This window comes from Phodopus roborovskii, unplaced genomic scaffold, assembly GCF_943737965.1.
Source record: "Phodopus roborovskii unplaced genomic scaffold, PHOROB, whole genome shotgun sequence".
NCBI classification, from domain to species: domain Eukaryota; kingdom Metazoa; phylum Chordata; class Mammalia; order Rodentia; family Cricetidae; genus Phodopus; species Phodopus roborovskii.
In genome coordinates this window covers 24,317,036-24,336,895 of record NW_026126540.1, presented here as the reverse complement: position 1 = coordinate 24,336,895, position 19,860 = coordinate 24,317,036, and the positions used below count along the sequence as shown (strand labels likewise).

The 19,860-nt window shown below is 43.0% G+C and overlaps 1 protein-coding gene across 1 annotated transcript in view; it reads right to left on the bottom strand.

Moving 5' to 3' along the window:
* Positions 1–1,994: 1,994 nt before the first annotated feature.
* Positions 1,995–19,860, bottom strand: part of LOC127232932 (peptidoglycan recognition protein 3) — a 40,336-nt gene continuing 22,470 nt past the window's right edge. The window contains exons 2-8 of the mRNA XM_051199254.1: positions 11,340–11,448; positions 9,060–9,261; positions 6,522–6,640; positions 5,548–5,700; positions 4,077–4,275; positions 2,941–3,059; positions 1,995–2,304 (exon numbers count right to left, since the gene is read on the bottom strand). Coding sequence (XP_051055211.1) covers positions 2,126–2,304; positions 2,941–3,059; positions 4,077–4,275; positions 5,548–5,700; positions 6,522–6,640; positions 9,060–9,261; positions 11,340–11,448 — 1,080 coding nt within the window. The 3' untranslated portion in view covers positions 1,995–2,125. The remainder of the gene's footprint in view (positions 2,305–2,940; positions 3,060–4,076; positions 4,276–5,547; positions 5,701–6,521; positions 6,641–9,059; positions 9,262–11,339; positions 11,449–19,860) is intronic.

The window sequence follows — 19,860 nt, the reverse complement described above, 5'->3', positions numbered from 1 at the left end:
AAGGGGGAGGCATGGGGGCATGACGGGAGGCACATCACACAGGACAGCAGCAACAGGCCACGTGCTTTCCAAGGTTGAGGCCACCACAGTGAAAGGGTCAGACTGCCTAGTGGGGGCACACACAGACTCCCCAGCTCTCACATCTGGTGAAGAAGCCACCACAAGTGGCCTAGATTTAGGGAGTTAACTTGTAGTGAATCTGGCAAATCACAGCAAGTGGGCTGGGTTGGGCCATAAAAACACTGGGATTTTCCACTCTGCAGCAAGTATGCAAGACTTAAGTGGAAAGCCACAACCCTCCCCTGAAAACCCCACCCATCCTTCATTCCACAGACACTTAGCTGGCACCAATAATGTGCCTGGCCCTGGGTGAGGCCCTGGAGAGGTTACCACAAAGAGCAGGCACAGCCCCCAGAGAGGCAGGGACTGAGACAGGAGGAGGGATAAACTGCCAAGAGGCCCCAGCTCAACAGGATTAAAAGACAGAGGCAATCACACTTCAGACAGTGACGACACGACTGTGCCTGTGCAAGCCTCGGCTGAACAGTGATTGAACGCCAAGAGTGAGTTCTTGGATTCCTACCCACATCCATTCATTTAGCTCTCACATCAGGCATGTGAGGCTGCTATTAGTACACCCTCTACTCTAAGTGACTGATGGGGAGCTAGGAAGAATTTCTCAGAACCGACTTTGAAAAGGCCCTTGCCAGCTGAGTGCTCTGGGTTTAGTTAAAGCATATATTTAAAAAAATCTGTAAAGTTTGACAATTTGGAATAAACAGCAACCCAGACCATGCAGGCCTCATGGGGAGGCCTCTGTGAGAGATGACAGAGGCAGGGGACCCTATAATCTCCCACACACAAAAGCCAATGAGCCCTTGAGGCCTAGAAGTAGGGATTAAGTAAAAAAAAAAAAAAGGGACCTCTACTTCAGAGGATAGAAAGAGAAGTCAATAAATCAAAATTGATGTCAGTCCATTTTGTGCTTCTTTAACAGAACACTTGAAACCGGGTAATTTACCAAAAAACAAAGATTTATTTCATGTAGTCTGAACACTATGAAGTCAGAATCTGGCCAAGGCCTTCTAGCCTATCATCCCTTGGCAGAGTGGGAAAGCCCAGGAGAGCGGTGGTGGTGGGGGGGATGAATGACATGGATGACACTCGTTTTTTATAGCAAACTCACTTTTGCAATAACAACATTAATGCATTGATTACCTCTAAAAAGGCCCATATCTCAGCACTATTGCCTGTCAGGTATTGGACTTCTAATAGGTGAATGTCAAGAGGTTCATTCCAACTGTGGCAGGTGGATTTGGATGAGGCTATTTCTTAGCATCTCATAACTACCCTATGACTACTTCCTGTATGGGAAGTTTTAAATTCACCCTTGCTTGGAAATCTGTCCCAGGCATGGTCAGACCACAGACACTACTTGGCAGGTCTTCAAAGTGCTTTGTGGACAAGGCATGGTAGACTGGAGACACAGAATCCATTACAGACAAGTCACCTCAGCCAGCTTGTGCCTCCTGGAGGCACCAGGGTAGACTGCTGGCCCTGTCCATCAGGGCTTCCCACAGAGCAGTAACAAACAAAGTGGGCAGGTGGGAAGGGACTGGGATCAGCTCTTTTTTGTCCAATGTTTTCTTTTTTTTTCATCAAACACCTGTAGCATGCAATGTGTCAGGAGCTGATGCGGGATATGTAGTGACAAAGAAATGTCAGCTGCTGTCCTGGAAATCTGATAACCCAGGAGAGACCAGACATGTCTGAAGGGTACCTCAGCCCTTAAATACAGGGAACGTTCAAATGTGTTCAATAGGGGTATGTGCAGAGGAAGGCTGGGGCTGTGCATGAGCATTGGAGCTACCAGACAGATCATAGGTGACTTCATACAAGGCAAGGGACAGGTAACAAGGGAAAGGGAGCCTCACTGGCTAAACCGGTGGGAGAGGAAGGTAAAGAGAGGAAGTGGCACCCAGCCCCTGAGGGCAGAGATTGGGAGACACTGGAGCATGTCAATAAGAGAGGATGCTGTAACTGCAACACAAGAAAGGGTCACTAGGCAAGCAGTAAAGAAAGCAGGGGACAGAAAAAGCATCCTCAGATGGGACTCAGGCCACCCTCAGTGCTTGAAGTGAGGCCACGTCTTGATGATGTCATACAATGCCTGTCCAGGGGACAGGATGTTGGACACATCACTGTGACCCATTAGCAAGTAGTCGGGGGTCAGGTACCCCCCGGCCACAGCACATCGGATCAGGTCCTGGGCTGCTTCCAGAGCTGCTGCATTTGGAGGTTTTTCTGTAAAACACATTGACTGTAATCATTAAGATCTCAAAGATGCTTGCCTCTGGCAGTGATGGGCACCCAGATATCAGTCTTCCCCATCTCCCACCCTGGTCTGTCCCACAATCACCATGGCCAACAACTAATTAGGCACAATGCAACGGCAAAACTATTGTGTTTCCTAATCCCATTTGGCTAAAATTTCTTTAGAAAATTCAAAACTGCCCTGGAATAGAACACTTGGCCTGGCATAATTTCTCAGTATGTGTGGAACAGACAGAGCTCACAGAATTATCCTCTGCTATGTCCTCACAGGCAATGATGCATCCAGCATTGTTGCCATGGTTACTAAGGAAGGACATACAATTCCCACATGAGACATAAAAATAACAAATTTTTCAAAAGACATTTTTTCCTCCTTTGCTCCCTGCTTGCCTTGGGTATGGACATAAAGTGAGATAGTTTGGGGTGGATGTCAGTGAACTGGGGGCAAATAATTCTATTTGGGAGATGCTCCTAGTTGCAGTCACCCTTTACCAAGAATTTCCTAAAATGTTCTGCTGATACAACCATGTACTCCCAGGGTCACAATGTTGTCCCCATTTTCCCAGTGATTTCTGAGTATTCCACATGATGCTGCTAATGTCTTACCTGCAAAGTTTCCCATGAAAGCAATTCCGAAAGCAATGTCATTATATCCATAGGTATGAGAGCCTTCGATATGCCAGCCAACTCCTTCATATACTCCACCATCCTGGCCCACTAGAAAGCTAGGATTGGGTAAGAAAACAGCAAGTCTGAGGAGCACAATTTTCTCCAGTCACTCCTTTCTCCATTAATTTGTCCTTTCATCCATTTACCACATTCTGCCTGCAAACCCTGTGTGTGCCAATGTGCAGAAATCAGAAGCAAAATCACAGCTCTATACTGTGCCTCCAACCCCAGCACTAAATCTCACTCAACCAAGATGGCTATAGACTTCCTGCATACTATGAGCAATGGGCATTTTGACCATTGACCATTCTGGTCCTGAAGCATTCTCTTTTCTGGGCCTCCACAGCCAATGACCTCCTCAGTCTCTCTCCTTTGCCCTTAGCAAAGAGAAAGGGAGAGGGAGATGACAGGCACTGCTAGAGCATCAGTGACACACCGCAGAAGGAAACTCATGTGAAACTAGTCACAAGATTCATTGTTTAAGTCCCTGATAAATGATTGAGGTCTCTTGTATACTAACCCTAAGTCCTACCTATGAAAAGTAAAAGGCATCTCCCAAATCTCTCCAAATCTGTATCTCATTGATTAATGTGTTTCTTTAATTCAGTGCTGATATGAAAGGAACCAGAAGAGAATATTTGATCTCGCACCCTGTCTTTAACAGAAAATGTTGTCCCTACTGTAAAGATGAGACAAAGGAGCCCAAAGGGATTAAAAGTCCTGTGTGGCAAGCAACAAAAGACTCATAAGATTCTAACATCAGAGAGAACAAGTTGAAGCTGGCCATGACCATCACCCCTTGTCGGCTAGAACAGGGTACTTAAGGCACACCCCTACTCTGCCCTTCCTGTCTTCCTCACTGCCTCCTATGCAGTATTTTCAGTCTCTCTGATCTGGAAGAACTGAAGAACATAGCCCAAACTATGCCTGAGTGATACCCAGTCCAGATTCTTACAATAATAAAGTACGGTGACTGTATAAGACACCTGAGCTCCACAGCTCCTATGTAAACACCTGAGCTCCCCAGCTTTGCTCTCCACAGCTCCGAAGAAAAAGGGCTGTTTCCCACTTACTGATAGGCAATGTCACAGAAGTCTTGGTGGTCTATGTGAAAAGACTGTGTGTCTCTGACACGAACCAAGCAGTCCACAGACTCATTGCAGCTTCTCCCAGCAGTGTGGATGATGATGACGAATTTGGCTGGGAGGTTCATTTGAGGGCAGTGTGTCTCTCTGGCTTCCCAAGCAGACCGTGGAGTGATAGTGGGGCATGCTGCAGTAAAGGGAAAACCAAGCGGATGAGCCAGAGGCCCATTCACACCAGTCTCTGGACAGTGTCCTGTATGTGAACTTGGCAGGAGTCTGGAAAGGCCGGGTGCCCAGACCAGGACACTGGAGCAAAAAGCATGGATTTTAATGATGTAAGAACCAATATGAAAACAGAAAGAGACAGACTGGACAGACAGAGGCATGACTATATTCTTCACATCACAAGATACCCACATGTTCATATGCATGCCTTATAATAAAGTGGATATGTGCAAATCAGCTCACTCTTTAATGGGGTTGATGTAGAAATAATACACACTCTACCAAGAACTCACAATGTTAACCAATTATCATTGTTGAAGATACTATCAGACCAAAAACAAGACAATTTTTATTTCAAAACTTAATTATAATTTCAAAAAATTAATTTTAAAATATCGCTGGATCAGAGAAGAAGGCTGTGTTAGCAGAGAACTAAGCTACTGAAAGTAGCATATGAATTTTATTGGTTTCAGTTTACTGACCACTCCTTCCAAACCAGCACATTATTCTCATTATTTGTTTTCGTGGAATAATCATTCTAATATTATCAATGCCTGTAAGTGTAAATTTTTCTAAGCACCATGGTCATGGAAAAGGTTGGCTGGTTTTGGAAAGGTGTGTGTGTGTGTGTGTGTGCGCGCGCGTGCGCGCGCGCGCGCGCGCGAGCGTGCACGCGAGCATGTGTTCCCACAATGTGTAAATATGTCTCGTCTACTCCATTCCACATCTCACTTTCACTTCTCACTTCCATACTTTCTCATGTTTTTACTTTTCTCACCAGATCACAGGTTCCTTGATGGTAAGAGCTTTGTCTGTTTTTTTTTTTGTTTGTTTGTTTGTTTGTTTGTTTGTTTGTTTTATGGATGTATGATAAATCTGAAGACTTCACGCTTCTTGTAGACTCAGTAAAACATGACCATACATATATTTGTGACAAGAATTGGTCTGTGACAGTACCATTCTGGTGGGATGGAAAGGCCAGGGGAAAATGTCTCCTCAACTTCTCCAAGTAATAGGGATGTCATTCAGTAGTGGAGTACTTGTCTAGCATGTTCAAGCCCTGACTGAATCCTCAATGACAAAAGAAAATGTAGAAATAACTTCCTGATTTCATAGTTATGGCACATTTGAGAGGCTCTTCGTCCAAGAAACTCTTGAGGGCCTAACAGAACAGCATTCCCAAATGTAGTTGGAGGGCAATGCAAAGATGTGTGAGCTAAGCTGAGGGCCTTACCTTTCCTGGGCATCTCTGAATGCTGAGGAATCAAGCAGGTCTCTTCTTTTAAGAGAAGTGGCTGGATGTACCTGGGCGATAGGTAACTATTCTGGATGGCATGGAAGATCAGGTCCTCTGCAGCGGACACAGCAGCAGGACTGGGGTTGCTGCCTTCATGAGAATAACATGAAATAAAAACTGTCAGTAAGGAACTCCAGCCTGGACAGCAGCAACAGGGAGGGCCAAGATAACACCTGACCCAAGGGACTGGTAGATGGGAAGAGGAAAGACAGCCAGAAAGCCTGAGAGAGATTAACTACTTGGCCAGAGCTCTAAGCAACCATAATTAGGAACCTCTTCTAAGGATCAAACTGAGACTATTTATTCTGCCTTTAAATAGAAGATTAAAAATCAGATGAAAGATACATGAGGAGAGAAAAATCAGAGGTACCCTAACCTGTGGGGAAGCCTGACAGTATTTACTGAGTAAGCGCCAGGATCAGACATGCCTTAAACACTTATATCTGCTAACCCACATGATTCTTGCCATTAAGATCCCCAGTAAAGAATGGTGGATACCTCTTATTGACGTATTAGCCTTCAACACCTGCACTCTACTCTGCTCTGGTTGTGAAAAACTACTTCTCTGACTCTCTTACTTTGCCTGCTGACCTCTTTTTTATCTCTGTCAGCAAAAGGTGCTAAAAGAAAAAATAATCCATTCTGTCTGCTCTGGCAATTAAAATACCAGTGGCAGGTGATTCAGATTCCATTGGCCATACTGTGAACTCATTGTCTGTGACAGCTGCAGCAATATATAAACAGGAAAGATGACAAACTTCATGTCACAGAGTGCAGCAGCAGAAAGGACTTTCAGAAACAGTGATTATCAGAGGTGGAAAGTGCAAGGCTTGCTGAAAAGATGCGTGTTGGGCAAGAAGGTAGAAAGAGGGTGGAGGCCACCTTCTGAGTCTGAAGGGGATTACCATTACCTATTTTACTGCCAAAGAAGGCAATGCCCAGGGAGACATTACTGTAGCCTTGAGCATGCAAGCCTTGGACATGCCAACCAACACCTTCATACACATTGCCATCATCCCCAATCAGGAAGCTGCCAAGCAAAAATGCAGATTTAGTGGTAAACCTCTGTATCAAGAAAATTCACTTTCCTAAAGTTGTCCTAGAGGCTCATAACAAATTGAAGTTTCAAGAACATAATGATGGAGAACAAAACAGACAATTTTAGACCTCCTAAAGAAATAAGAATATTTCAATTTTGGTTTCAACATAGATTACAGGTATTTTCCAGACTCTCAAAAAAAAAAAAAAAAAAAAAAAAACTTTGTTCCAAATGGAATTTGAATGTGTGACTCTCCAGGACCTGAAGACAATTACTCCCATCTTCTCAAGGGCCTGCTGGTTGATTTGTTGTTTTGTTGTTGTTGCTGCTGCTGCTGTGGGCAGGCATTGAAACATAATCATGATCTCTCCCTGTTATCTAGGCTAACCTGGAACTTACTGTGTAGCCTAAGCTGGCCTTGAGGTCACAGCAGTCCTCCTGCTTCAGCCTCCTAAGAGCTGAGTTACAGTCATACTCTGCTACACCCAGCTTAGTCCACAATGCTTTTAGTTTTTGGTTTTAACTATAGGACAAAGCACTTGAGCATTCTTTAAAACAACTAACTATAACTCAGGAGTTTCTTTAAATGGACTCCTTGCAGGTTCCTGTAGACTCTTAAATCACAGAAATTTGTTTTGTTTCATTTTATTAAGTTTGTTTTTAATCATGTCTATATTCTTTTATTCTACCCTTCTTTTATTTCTGTTCTTTCTGCTGTTCTCTACTTTCCAATCTGTCTTGAAAATGGTGCTTCATTATTCTCATTATATTCAGCGGTTTGCTCGACAGTGAATTCCAAAGCAAACAGAAGGCAGAAAGAACACTCTCCAAGGTCAAGTAAAGTCCCTGCTCATCTGGAGCTCTTTCACCTGACACTGAGAATCGGCTGGTGCCTGAAGTGTGCCCACAATTTCTCTGCTTTGTGGTGTTTCCAGCAGGTTCCCCTGTTACTTCTGCAGAGTTCTTGGTTAGTTCAATGTCAACACCCCTATGCTGCAGAACCACACTATCAAAATGAGGTGTACATTGTCACCGCAGAAACCTGATTTTTAGAGGCAGAGCAGTTGAAACCACCGAGAAACACCATGATTGAAATAAGCAACATTTGGGGGACAATTGTGGGGGTGATGGGGTACAGGGATGGGAAGATAAACTGTAGTTAATAAAGTCAACACAACTTCCACGGAAGGCTGACCAGGGGTCCCTGGTAACAATGTACAGATGCAGGTGGCATAGCCAGTCTCCAGCTGCTCTTACTTATTGAGGCTTAAAACTGAAAATGTGTAGAAACATAGACTATCCTTTCCAAAATGGATACTTCGCAAGTTATTTCTATTTGTCTTTTCAATCCCCCATTGTTACCACTGCCACGCCAAATAACACACTGAGACGCTGTATTAGATATAAAGCTGTTGGCCTGTTACTAGTATTTCTTATTGGCTAGCTCTGTCTTAAATATTAACCAATTTCTATCAATCTAAGTATTTCCATATGGTCTCATCTTATCGGAGAGAGGGTCCAGACCTCTCAAGTCCTACATGTTGAATCTCTCCTTTATCTATCCCCGAATCTTCCTTGTCTCTTAGTCTTGCCTATCTTGCTTTCCTATTGGCCAATAGTGCTTTATTCATTAACCAATAAGAGAAACATATTTACAGAATGACATCTCCCATCACCCCATCCCTGCTCTTCCTCTTCGTATATATGTGTGAGCTTTCTAATTCTTGAGGGTAATGAGAAAAACTTTGGAGCCTTCTATAGAACCCTCAAAGTGGATCCTCACTGAATAATACAAGAATCTTTCATGCCTTACACTCATTTTAACATTGGCTTTCCTCCCTACCAATCCCCATGCCTCCTTATCGCCTTGTGATACCCTGTAGTCATTCAGGATAGTAAATAGGAAAATACTTCATGGGTATGAGCCCTGACTGGAAGGGAAGGGGAGTAGACCATATAAATACACAGTTTCAACACAATTCTGAATCCATACCCCATGCTATGTATCACTTTAAACAAATTCTTTGGTGTCCATAGACTGACATTCTCATTTAGGTGATATAGACAATAACCTTTCTCTTCCCCTACTGTTCCTAATTGGATAATAGCAATGAAGACCTATGTGAATTGTCGTGCTGGGAGCCCCTGTGGGTGCCTGCAGCTCTGTAACCTTCTGTGTGTCCTTTCAGGATCTCCCAGCATAAAAGCACCCTTGAATACATGGCTCAGGGTTGTTCCTCCTACTGACTTCTGGATTTTGTTTGAATTCTTTTTTCTAACACTTTTCAGTCATCACAAATGCAACAAAAATGAAGCCCAGAAAATGGGAGATACAGAATAAGGAAAACAGGAAGAACACTGCAAGGTTTAGCATTGAGTGTGGCATTTAAAGACCTGACCAGCCTCTTACTTGAAGGCTACATCACACCAGCCTTTGTTGTAGACAGAATGGGACTGTAGGACCCGCAACATCTGGCTGCAGGTAGTCGGATCTTGGCACTCCATCCTGGTAAGCTGCTCTGTGATGAGGTAGTCTACAGGCAGGTTCAGCGGGACTCTGCAGGTGAGTGAACTGGCTCCCCACTCCTTCCTGGAAACTATGGCAGGATTGCCTGTAAGAGAGACCACAGATCATCATATAACAGACCATACTCAATACACTTGCTCCTCCACTATAGCATCTGGAAGCCCTGGAGGGAGCTTCATCACCCACAACTCATCTCTGTAGCCCAGTTTGGGCTCAGTACTCACCTGGATCTGTACTTAGCTTTGTCAAGTTTCCTGGCTAGCAGGAGCGACTGCTGCATCTATTTGGGAACCTATTTGTATCTTCAACAAGGGGTGTAAGGACCCACAAATGAGCCAAAAGAAAATGATCTTTATTAAATTCTGTCTCTGAGGACAGTCACAGTGATACATATATTTCTGTCTCAAGAACTGGTATATACTTCATAAATTTATTAAGTTTGTTCAAGATCATGACAACCATCTCAGTATGTGGCCTTATGATGTTACCCATGGATCTGTTGGTAGATATGCAGGTGACCCAGGGAAAGAAACATTGTTCTGATTAGGGACAGAGAAGGCTCTAGTGACCCTAAGGGGTGGGTTGAGTAAAAATAGATATAATGAAAGCCTCACTGGGGCAGGAGACTGGGACAATAAAACCCCACAGTATCCTCAGTGGTAAAGATTGCCCATCAGCCATTGCATACTACACATACAAAGTAGAACCAGGCAACTGGCTGAGGGCTAATTCCAACTCCCTGCCACACTTGGGCAAGTCACTTCCCCATCAGGCCTCAGTGTCCTCACACACAACATGGAAAAAACTCAACTATGCATTCTTTGATCTGTGAGCTTCTCCAACACCAACTCCATGTAACCCAGTAGTAATAGGTCTACCTAAGGGTAGAATGCAAAGAGATAGCTAAATTGTGTCAGACAACATGCAAACATGCTCAGCATTTAAGAATTGCCAAATCCAGGTCTATTTAATCCAACAAAATTCACATATATTTACTTCTTGTCTAATCACTTTATAAAATGATAAACATATTGTTGTTGTAAAGGCAGCCCTGCACCAGCATTATTGGTATTTATTTACAAATGTAAACCCTGGGCTGGTGTTAACTTGGTGGTGGTGTGGTGGTGAGATGAGGCAGAGCTACAAATTGCTTCACATTCATGATTTGAATTATGTGCTAAACATTTATAGTCAAAATGACTAGATTTAGAATCATTGAAGAGACAAGTTTCTAGGCATGTCCACAAGGATTATCTAGATTAGGTTAGTTAACTGTGAAGCTCTGCCCTTATTTTAAGCAGCTGGGTACCACACTAAATAGGAGGAGGCTGAGTATCTGCATTCATCACTCTCTGCATCACAGCTGTGGAAACAGATGATCAAATGCCTCAAGTTCCTGCTATCATGTCTTCCTACCCGTATGGTTAGACACACACACACACACACACACACACACACACACACACACACACGCACGCACGTACGGACCCACGTGCATGTGTATGTGTGTGTGTGTATGTATGTGTGTGTGTGTGTGTGTGTGTATATATATATATATATATATATACATATATATATATATATATATAAACCGTCTCTCAAATATTTTGTCACAGAAAAGTAATCAATACAAATACCTAATTGAATCCTCAATAACAGAAGGGTGATTCTTTTCAATAAACACCTGCGTCTAAAAATAAATGGATAAAGGGGTTTTATTGCATGACTCATTGTGTCACACTGCAGCTTCCATGACAATATTTTCCACTCTTCATTTATTTTCTTTCTTTTTCCCTCTTTTTGTATTAAACTTTACTTTGTTTTATCTTGGGGTGGGGACGGAGATGGTTGGGATCAGGAGGCATGATGTGAAAGATACAAAGAATAAATAAAAAATAAAATCATTGATTAAAAATCAATTCTAATAAGTGACTGATATCTTACTTATTTCATGAATGCAGTCATGACTCCTATACTAACTTGTGGAGGATCACAGCATCTGGCAGGACGCTGATGGCAGTCTGTCAATTCCAGAGCAGTGCAACAAATGGCAAATCCATTCGTGCGCTGGTAAAGACAACACTGGGGGCATCTTTTTTTTCCACACAAGGACAGTGTGTGTCACTCAGAAAAAGCACTCCTGTAAGAAGAAAGAAAACTTACCACACACTAGGAGTCCCAGAACAGAGAAAATAAGAAGCCAGCGGAGCATCTTCAAGTGGTCCCAGGACACCAGCGGGAGTTTTATCAGCCGTCCTGGAGTGCACTGGCACTGGAGAACACAGACAGTTAACACGGCTGTGCTAACTGCATGGCACCCTGTCTGTTTCCTACTTTCTGTGTGCCTCCTGGGGGCTGGCACCTGGCTCAGGCTTCTCAGGGTCACCTGCACACCTCAGTAGTTCCACAGATGTGAGGTGACTAATGTCCATATCTTGCAGGCCTCTCCACATCAAGCAGGCCCTCTCCACAGCCACTTTCCACAGCCCAGGACACACTTGTACCTTGCAGTGGATATGGTTGATCCTAAGCCTTCCACAGCAAACAAATACAATTTCTGAAGTCCTTCAATAGTAGTGATAGTGACCCTGTATAGATATTTTCATCTCTAGTGCTACAATTTTGTATTTGGCCCTTACAAAACCCTGTAATACAATTATCCCTGTGATGATATATTTATAATTTATTAAAGTTTGCCTAAGAATTCAGAAGCAAAATCAGCCTCAAGCTATAGAGATCAGTCAGTGGTGGTACACACCTTTAATCCAGGACTCAGGATTAAGAGGTAGGAAGATCTCTGTTAATTCAAGGCCACACTGAGCTACACAAATTGATCCAACCCTAAAGAGAAACAGCCCACACAAAGATGATCTCAGCACTTGAGATCACACACCTTTAATCCCAGCACTAGTGAGGTATAAAAAGCAAAGGATCTCATGAGAAACAATTAGTCTCTAGCCACATTGAGGAGAGCATAGCAGTCTGAGTGAATCTGAGGAGGAGTGAAGTTTGGAACAGTTTGAGCCTCTCCCCTTTGGTCCGAGCTGAGGTAGAAGTGAGAGCTAGTACTTTGCTTTTCTGATCTTCAGCTTGAAGCTTAAACCTCAATATCTGTCTCTGGGTCATTTATTTGTCATGTTACATATCCTGAAGGCTATTTCCTAAACAGAGTACTCAGGATTAAATGACAAGTAGAGGCAGGTATGGGCACCATCACTTGAACCATTGGACAATCAGAGGTATAGGAAGTCATAGAGTCAAGTTCCCTACTTTAGGATCTCAGAGGAATGAGTGGCCAATCTATGCTCTAACATGAAGATAACAACTGGCTGTTTCCACTCACTGATCACATCCTAAGGTCCAAATACTGTGTGAAGACTCTTTAGACACTTCACTAAACTGCAAAGTGACCTGTGAGAACATATGTCCAAGAGTTTAATTCACATGTCCAAATTTCCAAATGACTGGGGACAGAGACTATCCCTTCTGGCCAGACCTGTCAGACTCCAGGGCCTTTAATGGAGCCCCAATTCTGCCTTTGTTTCTGTTCGTGGAGGTTCTCAGCATGAGACTAAAGGATAAAGTGCAGGATTACTTCAGTGCTCCCCAGATCCAAGAATCTCATTCACCTTTGTGGGCAGAAATTAACTTCTTACTCATGCTCAGTGTAAAATGTTCACTCCCTATGTTGCCAACCAAGTCATTAACTTTCCCCGGTTGAGAAACAATGCAGGAGGTGTTACGGTAAAATGTCATAGACATCACCCTGCACTATTTTGATACTACAGTTGCTAGCTCCAGATGTAAATGTTTGACATTACAGCTTAAGAATTGAAATCTTAAGGATTCTAGAGCAACATAGAAAAACATCAAATAACACACAAGATCCCATTAATTCTGAAAACTTTCCTCTAACCTCTACCCCACCTCAAATGAGCCCATCACAAAGGGGTAGGAAACCTCATAGGTATGTGAGAGAAATCCAACATCTTCATTAGCCAACAGAGGCAAGAACCAACTTGCTCATGGCAGAACCACTGCTGGCTAGCCTCCCAGAAAGCTGCTAGAAAACATTGTCAGTCCTGGTCAACAGGAAGTTTGGACCCTGGTCACGTAACTTGTCTGCTTCCCTAACATGAGTAATAATGTCACAAGCCATACTTCAACCTTGGTGGACCATACACCTGAACTCTGAAGGATGAAGACAGGCCACTGAACTGATGGCCTCTCCCTAATCCCCATCTGGCTCACATTGCTATTCATCCTCTATCCATAAAGAAACAGTAGGCAAAGTCTCAAGCCTTGAAAGACAGAGAAGAAATTGTGTAGAAGTAAATCCAAAAGCAACCGCCTATGCAGAAAGATGAAGGAGTGCTCATACCTGATCCATCTAGAAAAACAGAGAAAGCTTTCCTGTTTGGAGGACAGCTGAAACAAGAGAGAAGAACTTCCTTCACCATGTTTAGATAGTCACAGATGGAATGTAGCCTCTTAGGGGGAAACAAAGGCATGGAAGAATGCTCACATTCAGAAATACCTGTCCCGGCCCAGCAGGGCGAGTGCAGTCCCCTTATTGGCTGCCAGTTTCCTTCTTTAGTCTCCAGTCCCTGCCCCACTCCAGCAGGTGTCTCCTCCTCCAGCCTTAGCTTTCTGTAGCTCTAGAAAGGCACTCCCTCCTGGGAATAGAGCACTCAGCTCACAGTGAGAAGTCCCCCTAACAAAAGACAGGCCGAGGTCTGAGGCTCATTACTGCCCTGCTGCACTGAAAGAAACTCAAATGAAATATGACTGGGGCTGTCAGCACCTGGGGGAAACCCCGTGAATAAACCCAGGTTCCTCCTCCCTGGGAAAGACCTGGATTGGCACATCTCTTAGAGTGTCTTCCTAACAGCATCCCTCAATAAGCCCTGCCAACCAGTCACCCTGAGCCTACGACACACTGGGGAAGCAAGGTTTCAAAGACCATTGATTGCTATGGAGACATAGTTGTCAGTGACACCTTCTAGATGTAGAGGTGGAAAGAGACAGATTCACTTACTATCCTGGGACTAGAAGCTAGTCCTAATTTGATTGTATGCATTCTGTTTTTGCTTTTCCTTCTCCTATGCTTAAATGGTTCCTCTCCTGTGGCCACAACACAGTACCACAAACACATCAAGACAGTTGCTTCAATTTATGCACCAACAGAGATAACCCCTTAACAACAACAACAACAAAGAAATGCCCTTTTAAAAAAAAAAAAGCTCTCCCTTTGGGTGACCTCAATTTATAGACCTGTGTTAGAAGACAATAGTTTTCCTCAATTTTAGATTTGATTGGGAGAGTACATCCACTAAAAAGGGAGATACACCCTTCAACCTTGTAATTACACCATCTGCTCAGGACTGTGTTATTTGCAAAGCATTTCCACAGTGTTACCCGGTGTCATTAGTGTATAGATACCTGTGGCATATTGGCTAAGTTTTACCTGCATAAGGGGAACCTAGAATAATTGTGATCACTTCTGGTCACATTTAAGGAACCAGAAATCTAGAAAAAGCTTGCCATGACTTAATATTCAAAAGGTTTGAAGTCAGATATACAAAGGTGAGAGTCCCATCATGGCACTGAACTCAACAGATGCACAATGTTAGAGACTCCTGTTTTCTGGGCTGCCATGTGGAAATGGCAATGTTTACACAATTGTCATGAAGTTTCACAAATGCTAAAAGCCTGTGAGCATAGAGAGGTCTGTGCCAAAGCTGGTAAGCCCACGGCAGGGGCTCCTGGTCAACCACTGCCTCTGTGGCTCTGCTCTTGTTAATTTCAATCCCAGATATGCCTCCTTCTGCCATCCCCCCCCCCCCCCGCCATCTGCTCTTCATCCAGCCTACCACCAACTTGCCAGAGGAATCTAGGGGATCTTATGGAAGACCTGTTCAATCAAAACAACACTTTAGGTATTCTAATAAATCAATGCAAAATACCAAGGAGTATATTCCTTGAACACCTGGGATTCAATATCCATCCATTTAACTCTTAGTGAGAATCTACTACACAGGAGGTGCTGGATATTCCCTGTGGAAAAGCTGGTGAATATCCTGAGTCTGCAGGGAGTTGGTCTCCTGGGATGTGTGTGATACTGAGTTACTGCTCAACCCCTCATTCATTAGCATTTTCAGAGTGGTCATATGCCAGTGCTACCATTCCTTTTTGTGCATTTGTTATAATACCATGTTAGAGGAACTTTCTCTGGCATTTCCCCCAGTTATGTTTCTTTTATAGGAAAGGCAGAGCAGTTTTTAATCTTCCTTGTTTACTTCCAAGTTTTTAATTAAAGAAATAGATTCAAGTGTCCTAGCATTTTCCTAATGTGTCCACTTTGGGGTTTTTGTGTCATCGTGAATGAACAGACTTAAAGTTAATGAACTTAGCCTCCCTGAAGTTATTGTTGTTGTTGTGAGAATGGTACCTTTAGAATTAAGTGCTGAAATTCTCTAATTAGACAGTCCAAATCTCCCAATTTTTTTATGCAACTTGAGAGATATTTGTCAGCTTTATTCAGTGGTTCTCAACCTGTGGGTCACAACCCCTTTGGCAAACCTCTATCTCCAGAAATATTTACATTATGATTCATAACAGTAGCAAGATTACAGTTATGAAGTAATAACCCTATGGTTGGGGGTCAGCACAACATGAGGAGCTGTATTAAAGTGTCTCAGCATTAGGAAGGTTGGAACCACAATAAGGCCCTTATTGCTACCTGATATATAAAATGTTTCTGCTTCTATGTTAACTACTTCACTCTTGAAATCAGCCATTTCTCCAAGAAACAAGTTGTCCTGGGTTTTCCTATCTCTTGTGGTTTTGTACTGGAATCTGCCCATCTTAGATTAAGGCATTAGTTTTTGTTATTGATGGTGTTATTTTGTCTTTGGGTGGATGTGTTTGCAGTGTTCAGGAGAAGTAAGGCTATAGTGCAGTTGTGGTGATGTTTTCATTGTTACACTTGTATTCCAGGCACCAGGCTCTATCTCCAGTCTGTCCTGTATGTTGAGTACTGTCTCCAGCAACAGTCACAATCTAATAGTTAACATAATAGAGTAGCCAATGACTACAAAACAGACACATGTTTAATGCCTATGGGTTTCTACGGTAAAGAGACACTAGTAGTACTGATATGAATACTAATCTGATGTTAGGATAAGTACAAAGAAAAGGAAGAGGAAAATGAAAACACCAAGAACGGTGATAAGTATTGCATTGTTAGATGGGACCAGAGAAGAGGGACCTAGGGGTGAGAATAATGAAGACAAAGGAAAAGAACTGAGTAGATAAGTGGGAGGGTTTGTCAGTGGTAGACTAAAAAGAGGAGACAAAGATATCCACCCATCAATCATAAACCAAGACAACAGGGGGAGAGAGAGGAAGAGAGGGGGTGAGAGAGAGAGAGAGAGAGAGAGAGAGAGAGAGAGAGAGAGAGAGAGAGAGAGAGAGAGAGAGAGAGAGAGGAGTACAAAATATGAACAGTAGGTGGCAGTGTTGTTCTTCTATAGAGACCTACTGATGAAATAGCTGTTTGAGGAGGAGACAGGAGATAAGACAGTCATTGGCAAGTAAGATCTGTGAAGGGAAGAAAAAGAGCTATGTAGAAATGTAAGAAAATGAGATCACTCATTGCTGTGTCTCCCTATATTGATCTGGACTGTATTCCATGTTGAGCTTTACAAGACCCTTCTACTTTTTATTCTCATTGCTGACTTAGTTGTAACCTTCTTAACCTTGCTCCTATGTACTGTAATGATCATCTTATTAGTTTCCAATCAATACTAGGCATTATTGCTAGGCCATTCTCTATTGTAAAACATTCGCTTCTTACTGCTTAGAGTCCATGCCAATTGCTTAGCCTAGCATTTAAAGTTCCCCATCATGTGACCCTAACCTACTTACTGATCATCACCCTCTTTCTCCACCCTCACTTGCCTGGGCTCCTGAGTCAGATTCAGTCTCTTATCTGACCTTCTTCTTGTCTGTCTGACATTATTTTCCTACTGACATTGTCTACAAATTTATTTTAATCTGAAATTTTGTAGGAGAATCTGTTAACACAAAACAGTTCTGATCTTAAATAGCATGAGACAGTTTAATCTGTGACCATGGCACAAGGGCACATATATGTAGGCTAAATTCCACATTCTAGTGTGGAAGCAGTTTCATGAAGCTTTATAGTTTTATAGAACAAAGAAAGTCATAAATCAAGGCAAGTTTGAAATACATTGCTACATCAGAGAGGCAGTTACGGCAAGATGGAGGAGGCATTTTAACACATGCTGTATTAGTAAGGCTTCTAAGGGATCACAGTTGATAAAATGAGTGTGGGGTGTGTGTGTGTGTGTGTGTGTGTGTGTGTGTGTGTGTGTGTTATTAGGTTATTAGAGAGGCTAACAACAATGGCTGTCACCTAACTGAAAGGCCAAGAATCCAATAGCTGTTCATTTCACATGACTGAATATCTCAGCAGTCTTGACCTGGCGATTGAGTTCGTGGAGAGCTGCCAGTCTTCAGTCTACTTTGTAATCCTGAAGACGTAGGTTCTAATACCAGCCAAGGAATACATCAGGAACAGGGTAGGTGAACTTGCCAGCAAGAATGAGGGCAAGAAGGTAAAAAATAAAAGCTTCATTCTTCCATTTCTTCCATGTCCTTTCATGTGGACTGCCACCAGAAGGTGTGGCCCAGATTTGGGATGGATCTTGCTACTTCAAATAATCCAAATAGAGAAAATTCTTCACATATGTATGCAGATACTTTTGGGTTTTTTACTATAAATTTACTATGACCCACTACCTCAAGCTCCTGCCACAGGATATCTCCTCCCATGGTAGACTGTACTCAGAAACTACGAGCCAAACTCAACTCTATCCCTTGAGTGAATGAAGTCAAGTTGACAGGTGTAGCCAATTGGGAAATCAGTTTTAGCCACCACACATGCTTAGTTTTAGTTATCCCTCCCCCACCCTCATCTTATTCATTGTTTCTCTCCTTCCCACATATAAGCTATTCTACCCCTGGTATTATCTCTTCCACTCTCCTCAGATACATATATTAGTACCTTCCATACTCCTCTCCATAAAAATCTCTTGTTCACCTCTAATGGGCTGCTTCTAGTTTTGTAGTGCCAAGAGATGGTCACTCCTACATTAAATCACTCACACACACACACACACACACACACACACACACACACACACACACACGGATCATCTATAATTTAGTTACTTTTCCTATTGCTTCATAGGTTTTATGTCCCCCAATAATAGGTTTTCCCACAAACTTAGTAAGCCAGATGAAGCTGAATTGGACAGGTAAAGCAACAGATTTATTTTGCAAAGCAACTCCCAAGTAGGTTCTCCAATCCCAGAGATCAAGACAGGAGAAGTCCCACACCCAAACTAAAGCAGGGAGATTACATAGGTTGTAGGCAAGGGATGATGCCGTGTCTGCCACAGGCTGGGTTTGTGCCCAAGTATGGTCAAAGGCTGAGTGCTTCAGACAGGGACTTGGGGAAGAAGCTTCCATAGCCACCAAGAACATGGAACTGGACTTTTTGGTGCCTTTCCTTTGTTCAGAGACTCTGATCTGGTGGGGTTCACATAGGGATGACTAGAGGTTCCAACCAAACTCCCTGACCTTTTGGGATATAAGGGCACCACTACGAAACTGGCAACTTCCTGTTGGCATGGGGCAACATGGGAAAGGGGAGTCAGGGGTTGGTGGGCTTATGCTCAGTAGGAGGATGAAGAAGCATTTCATTAACCAGCACCCTGGAGACCTTGGGAATCTGTTTCTGGAGGAGGCAGAAAAGCCAAGTTGCTAGGAGAAAAACTAGGCAGATTATTTCCACTGGTCCTATGAATGAGCTTAGTCATGGGAAGAGTGAAGAATGCCAGAAAAAAATGGAATGAAGATATGCCCTGGTTGTATTGATGAAGTTCTTCAGACAATTTGTAGAGTGACTCAATATTAGTTTCCACCAGGCTAGATTCATTGATATAGTACCAGCACTTTTTTTCTCCAGGAACATGCAGGTGTGTGCAAAACAGCTGGAGCAGATTTACACCTTGATGTCATAGCAAAGGCTATGACTTTGGGTTAAAAGACATGGAGAGAGAGACAGAGAGACAGAGAGAGAGAGGAATGGGGCTTCCAAGATCATTAGGGGTGAGTGAGAGTTTCCAACCAAACATTGATGTGATAAAATGCATGAAAGGGGGCAACCTAAGGGGTAAAGGGTTCAGTTTAGCTAATCGTTCCAGGGCACAGTCTATCATGGTGGGGGAGACCTGGAGCTTGAGGCAGCTGGTTAAATTGCATCTGCAGTTAGGAATCAAAGAAAAATGGTGAATGTTTTTTAATATTCTTGAAACAGAAATAAGAACTCATTGTGGCTCAGAGAACATAACTGATTTCTCTAACAGGATCTGCCTTCTAAGCAGTTGGATATGAGTCTGACCAGACCCCCTGAAGCTTGATAATGAGTTTTAGTTCACCGCACTCTGCAGCTTCTTAAACACTTTAGACAAACTTGAAAAAGACATTTCCTTCTTGGGGGAAGTTGCTCTGTGTCTATCTGACAAAATCGCCCAGGGTAACTTAATAGATACTGGGATTCTGTCCTTTGAACACTTGTGTCCCTGACAATGAA